The sequence below is a fragment of the Sorex fumeus genome, unplaced genomic scaffold (genome assembly GCF_029834395.1).
Source record: "Sorex fumeus unplaced genomic scaffold, SorFum_2.1 ptg000054l, whole genome shotgun sequence".
NCBI classification, from domain to species: domain Eukaryota; kingdom Metazoa; phylum Chordata; class Mammalia; order Eulipotyphla; family Soricidae; genus Sorex; species Sorex fumeus.
This window is the reverse complement of record NW_026606111.1, coordinates 25,652,401-25,665,800: the sequence shown is the minus strand read 5'-3', so window position 1 is coordinate 25,665,800 and position 13,400 is coordinate 25,652,401. Positions and strand designations below refer to the sequence as shown.

Genomic DNA, 13,400 nt, shown 5'->3' with positions numbered 1-13,400 from the left:
TGCGGGGAAGGTGGTTTAGGGAATGGCAAGGCTGTGCTCAGGACTTACTCCTGGCTCTGTGCTCAGGGATCACTCCTGGAGATGCTCAGGGAACCATATGTGGTACCAGGAAGCGAACCCATGTCAGTCACATGCAAGGCAACACCCTACCCACTGTACTGTGGCTCCAGTTTTTAAATCCCTTAGTTAGAAAATTCCAATAGTTATTTTGTCATATTATTTGTGTGAGGGAAGGGGATATAGGGGAGTCATACTTGGCTTACTCAGGATTACTCCTGGCTCTGTGCTCAGGAATCACTCATAGTGGTGCTGGAGGAACCATATACAGTTCCAGATATTGAACCAGGGAAATTGTGGGTAAGGCGACCAATATAACCTCTGTACTCTGCATAATTTCATATAATTATTACTATTAAATAATTTACTACACAAATTCTTCCTTTTCAATTTAAGAATTTTTTCCCCAGTTTCAGAATTCTTATATAAGGGATGAAGCAATAGGTAGACAGGGCACTTGCCTTGCACATGGCTGACCAGGGTTTGATCACCAGCATCCCATGTGGTCCCCAGAACCTCACCAGGAGTGATCCCTGTATGCAGAGCCAGGAGTAATCCCTGAGCACTGGCAGATATGGTCCAAACATAAAAACAAACAACAACCCCAAAAAAGAATGTTCCATAGTAAGTCAAGCTATCATATTAAGGGAACTTGTGAAATTAGCTTCCCTAAAAAGTCTTTGTCCAGCATTTATTCTGAAGATTAAGGAAGAAAACATATTAGAATCACCAAATGCCCCAGCTCTGAGATTCTATGATAATAAAGATCTACTTATACAAAAAACAAAAATACTTTTTTCAAAGAAATATCATATATAATGACCACAAAATCATAAATGTTACTGAACTGCCACTATTTCAAAACTTTTTATCATTGCTCCCAAAAACCATCAAAATGTGCCAAATTATTCTGGCTTTCAAATCACATTTTGCAGACAGCCTCTCACCCTTGGAAGTAACACAAAAATCCTCTCTCATACCATGTGGTCCAATTTGGATTTGGAAAATAGGTCATATAATTATAATGATAATGTCTAACACTTTTATGGCTTTTTATAGTGTTTCCACATTCTTTCACTCTCTCGTTCTTCTCAATAATACAATGAGTTGGGTATTTAATTCCCACAGTAAACTTCTGATGAACCTATGTGGCATCCTCATTGTACAAAAGAAAATTAGATCATCAAGAAGGTGAGTGACAGGCATAAGAGATCGATTAAAATAAAAATGAAAATACAGATCCTCGGATTCTCATACCAGATCCCTTTCTACCCTATATTCTTTACCATTAGCAAACCAAAGAAAGTTACCTCTTGAAGGGAAAAAAAAAACTTATAAAATACTGCAAAAAAATCTTACCATAAAATGTCAATTTTACATAAAACAGTTTCCAAATAGGGACGTCTATGAATGTTAAAATTTTGCATCCTCAGAAAAGTGATGGTGCAAAGGACTGGGCATGTGCTTTGCATGTGGGAGGCCCAGTCCCCTGCACCACCAGGAATGATCCCAGTATAGAGTGGGAGAGTAGACCTTGAGCACTGCCAGAGGTGACCCAAAAATAAAAAATAATTCATATTCTTTCAGGTTTGTGACTGTCCCAACTTCTTATTTGTAATACTAGCATGGGGAGGGGTTGAGGGAGTGCTTAATACTCACAAATAAGTTTTAGGATGCTTTGGCATCATTTTGATTTGAACTGCTTTGTACAATGAATAGCCTGCATTCACACCTGTTTTTCACTTCACCCTCACCAAATCCCTTCTCATCTCCAGAACACTTTAGGAAAGAATACAACTCTAATGATTTGGAAGCAGGTTCTTTTTCTAGAATTCTAACCAAAATATGATATGATATGGACGTTTTCATATATTACACATACATATTATGTATAGGAGCTTTGTTCCATATTAAATACTCTCAGTCAACTGGAAGTCCTGTGCAAGTGGAAAAGTTCAATCTAAATTATATATATATATATATATATATATATATATATATATATATATGGGAGACCACATGGAATGCTGGGAATCGAACCCGGGTCAGCCTCCTGCAAGGCAAATGCCCTACCCACTGTGCTATCTCTCCAGCCCCTCAATCTAAATGATATTTAATGAACCATTTTACCCAATAAATAACGAAGCTCATTTCATGACAAAGTGAAAATAGCTGTCCTCCCAAAGCATCTCTGAGACACAAATATGCCAAGGGCTTCAAAAGGGGCTGGGGATCAGAGAGACAGTGCAGAGGTTAAGGCACTTGCACGTAACTTACCCAGGTTTGATCCCTGGTACCATATATATGTGCCACCCGGAACCCAGTCCGTAGTGATTCCCAAGCACTGTGACCCTAAAACTAAAAACATCCAATAAAGAACTAAAATTTTTAGTTTGAAAACACCAAATGGATTTGAAAGTATAGGTAGGTACCACTGAGTTCTTTTCTACCAGGTGTTTCATAACTGAATATAAATGTTTCCAACTTTGTACTCTATTCAAGGCAGGTTTTCAAAGCACTTCTGCTCATTTGTTCAAATGAAGGGGAAGCCAAGTTCTCCCTCTGCCCACGGTCATAAATCCCATCTTTACTGTCAGCCCAATTCTAGTAAAATATTTCCTCCCTCCCAAATATACTGTGTTTCCTGAGGGCAGAAACCGTTCACATCCTTTTACACTAAACTTTGCACACTGCCTATGACTCAGAATGAGCTCAATAAATGTGCTAACTTATTCACTAGTTTCAAAAAAAAGGTATAAAGGCATATCAGTGATCAAATCAGGAATCAGATTCTAAAATTACATATGCGAGAGTCTAAAAAAATGTGTCAAATCCTGTATTAATGAATACTCGTACTCATGGGAATTTAAGATGACATAACTTTTAAGAAAAGGTAATTTGACTATCACTGAAGCCTTGAATTTTTACATTCTCTTTGATTCAGCAATTTTATTTCTAGGCTTCTAAAAACTATTCTAAGGAAATGGGTGCAAAAATACATCCGTTCATGAATAGTCATCTCAGTGTTATTTTCTTCAAGACAAACTATATGCTAAGCAACAGGAATTTGGTTAAATAAATTATAACTTAATCACAGGATGACTAAAATGGAATACTATTTGCTGGTAACATATATTCTGTAGATAAATTTTTGCTGCCATAAAAAGCTATGCATAATATATATTATGTTTTGAAAAGAAGTTTAGTCTATACTACAGACCATTTATTTGAATTTTTAAAAACTATTTTATACATCAAAAAGGGCATAAAAGATATGCATCAAAATGTTGACAGTAATAATATCTGGATGGGAAAATTATGGGTTTACATTATGCTATTTGTATGTCTTATTCGAATATTTGTTATACCTTGTATTCTTTAAAATAAAAATGGTTAATTAAAAACTAATTAACACATCATCTTCTCTCAAACGACCATTTAAGCTATAGTCACAGTTCTTATGACAATAAAAAGGATCTGTCAGTTATGCTATTAACTTCAAAACATTCTGACACTCAGTATTCGAGAAAGTGGAGCAGAAGAAAAATACTTTTAAAGAAAAGGAAACCTCCAATACTGAACAATTTACAAAATGGAAAGGAAAATGCTACTGCCTCTGCCAGTTAAGATTATGACTAATAGAATGGTGGTGGTAAATTTTGGAAAATATTTTATCTCTATTTTCACCTCTATGTATTGATTTCCTTAAAAAGATCTCTATTAAGCATCACTGGACTTGGTGATAGAAATTTTTTGTTGGGGGTGAGTGGGATCTATAAAAGAAAAGCAACTTCTTTTGTGGGAAGTTGGGGATTGGAAGTCAGGGGTGGTTTGTAGTTTTTTTCCTTTTTTTTTCCAGTCTGGGGGTCACAGCCAGCAATGCTCAGGACTTACTCCTGGCTCTGTCCAGGGGTCACTCCTGGAGGGGCTCAGGGGACTGTATGCAGTGCCAGGGATCAAACTCATGTCAATCTCATATAAGGCAAGCACCTTATCCACATTACTATCTCCTGCCCGCAAGTCAGTTTTTGTTTTTTCTTTCTTGATTTGGGGGCTATACCCAGCGATGTTACTACACTCTGAAGTCAGGAATCACTCCAGTTGGAGCTCAGTAGACCATAAGGGATGCCAGGGACTGAACACCCTAGCCACTGTACTATCGCTCTGGTTACATAAAACTCTAAGGTTTAGGCTAGAAGTAAGTCTAAGTCACATCTCTAAACCTAGATCCATGAATCAGTTTATTTTAGGGTATTGCCAAGAAGCAGATGGTGAGGTTATATTAAATAGAAGAGAAACACTGGAAGAAGCCCTGGACAAATTATGAAGCACTTCCACCTTCACGATCCCACTGGACACTAGGAACCACTCACTCCCCACAAAAGACCCAGTGGAGGGTCATAAGCTTGTATGAAATAATAAAAGCAACTAAATTGGCCTTTTCGGTGCAAATTTTTCCCCTTGCTATTTTGACCTGAACTACAGATTTTTAATTTGAATCCTATGAAGATGCTCCCTTGTCCTCCATTGAGGTCATTTTGCAGCACTGTTCTGGCCCACAATTACCATGTATGTGGTTCTACAGTCATTCAACTCAGACCCAAAACAGGTTCTTTTCTTGATACATTCTTCACTGAGTGGCTATTAATTATCATTTGAAATCAAAATTGGGAGCTCCCACATATATAAAATCTATGGTTCTATTGTCTTTGACATAAAACAGGCAATTACAACTCCATGATTTAATCTGTGGCCAGGCCATCAAATATTCTAAAGAAGGTCAAACAAATGTTAGCACTGTGGACACCAGCCCTCAGGCTAACACAAGCAGATATAGCAGGTGTGCAGCTGGCTGTATGCAGCTGTGTCTTAACAGCTGCAGAGCCACCCTAAAAAATCACCAAGACTTGTTACACTGTTTCTATCCATGCCAAGGCCACAACCCTAAAGTGGAACACAGTTCCACAATCCTTCAGTTATATAAGAGATATTAGCACCCATTTGTCTGTGGATCCTAAAATATACATCCAGCAAATCTCATTCATCGCATTCATTTATGCCTGGTTATGTGCTTCAATTGGCACCATCTGAAAAAAAAAAAGTGCCTGATCTTTTTTCTCAACTTACTCTTCTCTTTTAGGCAAATAGTCAATCATCTCATTAGCTTGAGAGTACAAATGTGGCTGACTTCCCATTTCACAAGAGCAAATTTTAGACTTCAGAGATTTTTCATGTTTCACCTTCTATTATTTTTTAAAGAAGTATACAGATTTAATACAAAGAATATTTCCTTAAAAGGTTTTTTATGGGGCTGGAGTGATAGCACGGTGGGTAAGGTGTTTGCCTTGCATGCAGCCGAGCCGGATTCAATTCCCAGCATCCCATATGGTCCCCCGAGCACCGCCAGGAGTAATTCCTGAGTGCAAAGCCAGGAGTAAGCCCTGAGCATCGCCGGGTGTGACCCAAAAAGCTAAGAAAAAAGGTTTTTCTTTTAATCTGGGGACTCTAACAAGACACTATCTATCCCTAGACCTCTCCCTTTTGCAGTTACTTGAGCTGATTGGTATTTGCCCTGCTCACGGCCCTGTTTTTGACGTTCCTCTCAAAACTCAGTGACTTCGTGGTCTCTGTGAGTCTGTCTTTCATACAAGGAGAGTAGGGCTTGGCTTCTCAGAGCAGCACTTGGCAAGCACTGAGGCAGGAAACGCAGAAGGGAATGAGTCTGTCAGACTCATTTTCTTCTAGTTCAAATGTTTATTTCAGATTCGGGAGGAAGTGGAGTGGTTCCTTTCCATTTCCTCGTCTCTGGAACCTGTGAGTTGTGTAAGGCTCAGAGACGCTCACCGCCGCATATTCTCCTCACAGGTTCACAGATGGAGAAAGAGTCTTCAGAATTTAAACACAGCAAGATTCACATCTCTCTGCGCCCTCCCAGGGCCCGCTCCTCTGGGTTATACTGGAGCCAAGCAGAGGACAACTAGGAGCAATGCAGAGTGGCAGGCTCAGGAACATCCTCTTCTGAGTCCCCAGGGCCCATGTCCTGACTGAGTTTTCCTTTCCACGTGGCACACCTGAGGTCACTCACGGCAGAGCCAGCCAGCTCTCTCATAACTGGTGAATAGCACAGTGGGATCTGGGACCGGGCCCACTTCCTAGGTACCTGCCTGAGACTTTCTGTACCTGGCAACAGGATGGAATTTCAGCAGCAAAACTTAAATATACCTGTTTTAGTGATGAGCTACAGAGACCTTAAGCTGGCTGACTTTTCCCATCGATACTCTGTTCTCTCTCTTTTTTTTTTTTTCATGCCAAGCTGTTTTTCTCTCGCTGTGCTCGCCAGCTTGGCTCTGCAACTTATTTTATTGTCTCTTACAAGTGGCATAGGTCATTTTTAATGCCAAATGGAGATCATCAGGAACTAAACGAGAAAATCCTGTGGTGAGTTTATTACTAAACTCTAACAGATGTGCCTGACTCTAACTGTAGGCATAGAGTTGAAACATAATTTTAGGTACAAATTACTTAATAAGGATATTTATCCACAAAAACTTCTTCAGTAAAGAAGACCCTGAGTCATTTAACACAGGTTAACCTGTTTGGCAGTTAATGAAGAAGTCAAACACTGTAAATACGTTCATTATGAAAGTTTCCAGGGCAGAGTGCTTGATCTAATCACCTTGGTTTTGTCAGGTTTAAAAGTAAAAGATAAAAATCTGACTCATTATCTTTGTTCATACTTTAGTTTTTCAGTTGTATTAGTGTTCTGTACTGACTAATCACGTTCATTAAGATCTATGTGCAGAAATACCGGCACATAAGAGCAATTATATTTACTTTCACACATACATTTGTGTTTACATATTCAATACTACAAACCAGCTTACATCTACTGTGTTCTGGATGAATTTCTGAAATGAATTAATCCCTTCCATAAATTCTAATTTCTTCCTAGTATCCATTTATAATGATTCACATGAGCCAACAGTATATTGAAAACATTTTACACTAGACACAATTGAAACACTAACTTTCAAAAGCAAAAGTAACCAAATTATAAATTGCATTGCTATCTGACTTCTTAAAATCATCTTTGTTGGTTACTAATTAAACAAGACAGACTATTCTAAGTGCATTAATGAGTTTTTTAAATCAAGAAACAGCAGGCTGAAGGAAGGGCAAAAAAAAGATAAACATTATAAAGGTCACAATGGGACAAAACATTCCTACTAGGAGATATTTTCACTGGAGTACACTAAAAGCAAGCTATGCCAAGTCATGTACTTTTCACACACAAAATTATATTGTATCAAATTTAAATTTGTTACAACTGCCATGTACATTAAACCAGCGATAAGGAAAATGTAACTCAATATCTGATCTAGTGAAACAGCAACCAACATTAGCTCCCAGCCACAAGAAGATACTCCATGCCATTACTGGTGTCAGCTGAACCTCAGCCAGTTTGTCTTCTCCAGCCCTTTTTAAATAAATATGTAACTATCTCAATTAGGAAGTCTCTATGATGAGGCAATCTTTGCTGCTCATTCTCAGTGCCCTGCATTTGCTGCACTTAAAATAGACACTTGTACCCATGTCCTTTCTATTACCCGAAGGGGGGCAAAAAAATCACATACACACCAGTCCTTTTTCTTTGGACTTGCAGAGAAGCAACTTGAGCCTACCAGTGTTGAAACCCGAGTAGGTCACTGTATACCACGATAAAATTCCCTAATCCCTGAGCCAAATCTCCCTAAGGGGGATCTCCTCCTGATCCTCCACTTCCCAGCCTGACTTTTCCATTCGCTCTCTTCTCTTTCCCCCTTTCATTTCCCCTACCTTCAAGCCTTGATATGTGATCCGTGGTGGGGGCTCAGGTTTCCGTTTTTACAGCTTAGGCCTTGCTAGCTGTATACATTCCTTTCTTTCTGCCGGGCAGTGATTACTTACCAGGGCTTAGTTTACACTGGTCCAGATGAAAGCCGTTCAGATGAAGGCAAACACAGCCAGGCAGCTCCAGCGGCACCGATAGGAAGCTGCACAAGGCCACATTGTGCTCCCGGTGACATTTTGTTGCACATATTTTTATACCGGGCGGCCAGCTTGTTGTGTACACTACATTTTAGGTTTGGGGAGACAGCAGGGAAATAATGCCAGGCGGTTTCGGGGAGGGTTTTTATTCATGTGGCTATTAATAAAGAAGAAAAAGAAAAAACTAATAACTTCCAAAGAATGCTTCCACTCTTTTGACTTTTGAGAAATCACTTTCTAAATAGGAAGCTTTGGTTACTATTTATTAGGGTGACACCTACCAACTGTCTCCCCATAGAAAGGTAATTTTATGACTTCCACTGGCTAGGGGTGGGGATTCTGACTTGACTGAAGACTTAAGCCAGAGGTGTCCTATACATTGTTCCAAACAGTGAGAAAATACTGACCCTAGAAGCAATGCGATTATTTTCGACACAAAACTTCTCAATTAATGCTACTCTGGAGTGAAACGAAGAGGATTAAAACTTCAAATAATAGGTGGTTCTTTGGGGGGAAAATAACATTTTCAAAAAAGGAAATTCTGTGCACCAAGGCTAACGCCATACTTCGTCCTGTAGCACTGGCTGAAAGTTGTGTAATTTTTCCCCTTCACACAACGTTGTTTTTGTTTCTTCCTCACCAGTTCAGACAAACATCTGTTATACTGCAGAAGGACAACTATCTCCCCAAACCACGGAGTGTACCCGCAGCCAAAGTCAACAACTCAAGCCCCAAGCATGAGCACAGTCAGCCTTTATATCCAGCAGGGATAACATTTCACATGTTTTGATTAAAATTAGCTAATTTGTAATTCTAGAACCTATGAAACTTAAAAGCTGCCATCCGTATAGATCACATTAAGCAATGTTTTAAAGGGCCAGTGCATACTCAATTTCCTAGGCCTTCACTTCTCTCCTGTTCCTCCATCCCCCAATTTATAGGTGGGGGGGGGGGGGGAAGAAAGTAATCTGGACAAGAAAGACAAGAGAGAAGAGTAAATGAGGAAGAATGACCATTATGGGCCGTGCGATTTCCACCGCCCCCCCCCCCCAACGTGGGAAGACAGTTCCTACTCTGAGCCCCCGCTTTTTAAACTGCCTGTCCTTGGGATCAATAGGTTTCCATCACAAGACAAGCACTGATTTCCCAGACAAATCTGCTTTAACAATCCTGCATTGACGCTGCTCCTCGTGCTTCCAGGCACTAAAATCCTCGTCCAGAGAATTAAAACCCCAATGACCCTAACTCCAAATTTGAAATCGATCGCTAGGGCCGTTTCCTGGAAAGGTAAGCACACGCACCTAAGCACGCCTATGGGAATAAAGAGTCCCACTTCTTTCTAAACGCCGCTTCGGACTAGCCGCTCTAGACATATGCTTGAATTCACCAAGAAAACGCAAAACGCAATCAAACGTAACTCAGTGTCCTGCCATTTTCATCACGTTTGTTTTCGAGATACAAACTTGACTCAGGACCGTTTTTTTGGACGACGTTAAGGATTCGATGCAGAAAACCGGGAACACCCAGACAGCTGCAAAATCAAAAACTAAAGTACAATCCCCTCTCCTCCCCACCTCAAATCCGCTATTTGATTGTAACTCGCGCAAATATAGGTTTCAAGGCTGGAGGTGAAGGGGGTTGTGTTTATACATCGAGAGATTCGGAAGATGCGCGCCAAATAATGCTCGAGGGGCCAAAAAGCTCCAACTTCACGGAAAATAAAGAGAGGGGGGAGGGGAGGCGACGGGGGTCCGGGAGCTGAATGCTGCTCCGCAGCCTTAGCTCCGAAGCGAACAGCTGGCGCGCCGGAGTGCTGCGCTCGCCACCTCTGGGGCACCGCTGGCCTGGCTGGGCGCCCGGCCTCGCCGAGAGGGTTCGGGCCGGCCTTTGCGAACAATAGGCAAGCGCTGTGCGCAGGCCGCCCCGCACACGGCGATCTGGGAGCGGGGCTCGGCTTGCCCCGGCTAGGCGGGCGGCGGAGAGCGGGAGGCGCCGGTGGCCGAAGGGCTCAGAGGGGGCAGGGGCGCAGGGCGCGCAGCGGCGGGTGGAGCGGTACCCGGCCCCGCGTCGCTCGGGCCCCCGCTCGCCCCAGCGCTGACAGCTCCCCGGCGCGGTCGCAGCCGATTCTTTGGGGGGAAGCGGGATCCAGGAGCCGCGGGATGAACTGAGGAGCGGGTGGAAGGGAGCTTTCACGGGTACCTCGGCCCGGAGCCCTCCTAACTTTGGAGGGATCGGAGAGATGGTTTCCTGGGAAGGGGAACAAAACTAGCGTGCCGCCTAAGGAACAGCCCAGCCTCGCTGCCACTTGGGACCCCCAAAACCCCTGACCCGGAGCCGCGCCTGGGTGCCAAACTGGGGTTTATAAGATTAAAACACTAAGTGCCCCCTTCCCCCCCCCCCCATACACTCACACCCGGCCCCGTATACTCCATCAAATCTGAGCTGGACAAATCTCGGGGATGCAGCCTACGACTTGGCCTCTGTTTGGCACCTGGAGGAGGAGCCGAGACGTCCTGGCATCCTCCAGAAACTGACAAGCGCTCCCCGGTACCCCCCTACACCAGTGCCACGGCCCGACGGGAGCGGGCGGGAGCAAAGAGCTCCCGGCGGGTCGGGTACCCCCCAACTCCCCCGATACCTTCATTTCCTCGTTGATCTCCCGCTTGACGGGGTGAGCCGGCTTCCTGCTCCGTTTATTTTCCGGAGGTCGCCCCTCTTTCTCCATTTCTGCCATGTTTTTGTGTCTGGTTTTCTGCGGAGATGAAATGGCTGCTGCTGCCGCCGCTGGCGGTGGTGGCGGCGGCGGCGGCGGCGGCGGCGGTGGCGGCGGTGGCGGCGGCGGAGGTGGTGCTGATGGTGGCACTGCTGGCGGAGGTAGCGGTGCTGGCGGGGCTGGGGCTGGGGCGGGGAGGGGGAGGGCAGGCGGGCGCCGGGGACGCGGGGTCTCTCCTAGCGGCCGAGCACGTCAGTCGTGGCTGCTGTCACCGGGAAAGGTAGCTCGCGGAGTGTCGGGGATGCCGCCGCCGCTCCTGCTCCCGCCGCCGCCGCCGCCGCCACCAACGCCGCCGCTGCTGCCGCCGCTGCCCCTGCCGCCGCCGCCGCCGCCGCCGCCGCTGCTGCTGCTGCTGGTGCTGGTGCCGCTGCTGCTGCTGCTGCTGCTGCTGCCGTTGCTGCCGCTCCCGCCGCCGTCGCCGTCGCCGCCGCCGCCGCCCGGCTGCATCCTCGGGGCCCCGTGCGGTCGTCAGCCATCTTCCGGCGCTCCGTCCGTCCGCATGGGCGAGGGCCGCGCGGGCCGCGCGCCGAGAGAGCGGCTCCGGCCGTGCGTGCGCCGAGCCGAGTGTGCGCCCGGGAGAGCGCGCCAGCCGCGGCGCCCTGCGCCTCCCGCGAGCCGAGCCGGGGGCGGGCCGGGGGCCGGCGCGGGGAGGAGGGGCGGGCGCGAGCGGCGGCCGCGAGGGGGCGGGCGGCCCGAGCTGCGGGCTGGTGGGGGGAGAGATAGGTGGAGGGGTGGATGGAGCGGGGGGTGCGAGGACAGCCCCCCGGCTCCCGGGCGGGCGTGGCTTCCACCGTCACTGTAGACGCGGATGCTGCGCGGCTCCCGCGGCGGGGGGGGTTGCTCGCGGCCGCCCGCTCCTCCGCGGCGGCCACCGGCCGGACCTGGCGCTGTCCGCCGCGCTGCCTCCACCCCAGACCCTGATGCACACGCCCGGTGCCCGCCCTGACTCCCCGCGGTTCTCTCTACTTCCCGGCTGTGCGCTGGCTGGGGGTCTAGAGTGGTTTTTTTTTTTTTTTCAAGTCCGTCCTAAGAGCTGCAGAGAAAGAAAGGAAGAAAGAACGGGGGCGGGGGGGGGGGGAGAGAATGAATGGGGGTGAGGGAAAGAGGTGGGGCGCTAGGAGGGTGTGGGGACCGGAGGGCGCGTTTGCAAAGGGCCGCTCCCCGGGCCCCCGGAATGGCAGGCAGAGCTGGCCGTCCCCTAACTGCAGTGCCCGGGGTCGTGGTGGTGGTGGTGGTGGGGTGTCGGGGACAGGAAACAGCACTCGGGACCTGCCCCCAGCTGCTAGGAGGGCATCCTCCTCCGGGGGTCACCATAGGGCGATCGAGGCTGGAGGACCCCTTTGGAGAGGTCCTCCACCCTTACCAGTCGCTCTCCAATGGGGCGCGAGCTGCCACCGCGCTTGTAAGAAAGAAAGCTGTGCTGCTTAATGAAATGAACCACTTAGAAGTAGGGCATCTCGGCCTTCAACCCCGTCGTAGGTCTCTCTCTCTCTCTCTCTCTCTCTCTCTCTCTCTCTCTCTCTCTCTCTCTCTCTCTCTCTCTCTCCTTTCTGTCACATACACACACTCATGTTACAAAGTAACAGCTTTATCTGGTGACACCTTGGTCCCGAGTCCCTGAGTCTCAGCCAGAACGATTAAGCAGAGTGGGGAGCGCTGGGTGCCCCGCCCCATGGGGTTGCTCTCTCCCAGGCCCAGACGCCCTCGCCACGCCCGGCCGGACCGTCTAGGTCTTGTCCAGCTGCGCTCTTTGCCCACGACTTCACCGCAAGGGTCCGGCCGCCTTCGCAGAGCTGTGTCCACCCCACTCTGTGCTCAGGCTGCCTGTTCTTGGGCGCTCGGGGGGTCCCAGGCTCGATCCGTGCTCCCAGGGCGCTTGGCTCTGTCTGGGTGGAGTCGTCGGGGTGTAAGTTGCGGTGAGACTTTGGCCAAGACCCGCTGCCCTGGACGCCTGTCCTCGCCGCGGGGGACCCAGTGGCATGCCGGGACACGCTTTCCCGCGCCGCCACACTTCGTAACTACCCGACACAATGACACAATGCGATGGAGGGAAGGTGTCCGTCGTTCCCCTGCTCGTTAGTGTGGCGTACGCACTATGATAATGGTGCAACTTCAAATACTCATGATTTTAAGTACTTTCAAGAGAGAATGAATGCGGTGTGGGGGAGGGAGTTCGCTTCTCACTAAAATCTCTAACTGACCTTTCAAAGGAGGCGATTCTGGGCATTGTATTGTCAGGTCTGCGTTTTAACCGTGGGTTTCTTTCTGAAACGTCCACAAGATCTCCCGAGGGGGCGGGGGGAATGGCCGTGCTGGCCAGTAGGGGGGCGGAGATGGAGTGAGCACCTTCGGGTTGCCTGGGGGTGGGGGTGGGGTGAGGTTTTTTTCTTGGGTTTTGTGTGGTTTTTTTTTTTTTCATTTTAGCAGTACTTTTGTTTCCATAAACTCCTCCTTGCAAATACTTGCGAGTGTATCCGAGAAAGCGAGGCATCTCCCGGTGTCTCTTATCTATCCCAACTGCAGAATGCCACGCGGAGCCAAC

At 47.0% G+C, this 13,400-nt stretch overlaps 1 protein-coding gene across 2 annotated transcripts in view; it reads right to left on the bottom strand.

The window, feature by feature from the left end:
- Positions 1 to 10,925, bottom strand: part of SOBP (sine oculis binding protein homolog) — a 152,094-nt gene extending 141,169 nt beyond the window's left edge. For both annotated transcript variants that reach the window (XM_056124974.1, XM_056124975.1), the window contains exon 1: positions 10,724 to 10,925. In XM_056124974.1, coding sequence (XP_055980949.1) covers positions 10,724 to 10,819 — 96 coding nt within the window. In that variant the 5' untranslated portion in view covers positions 10,820 to 10,925. The remainder of the gene's footprint in view (positions 1 to 10,723) is intronic.
- Between the last annotated feature and the right edge of the window lie 2,475 nt (positions 10,926 to 13,400).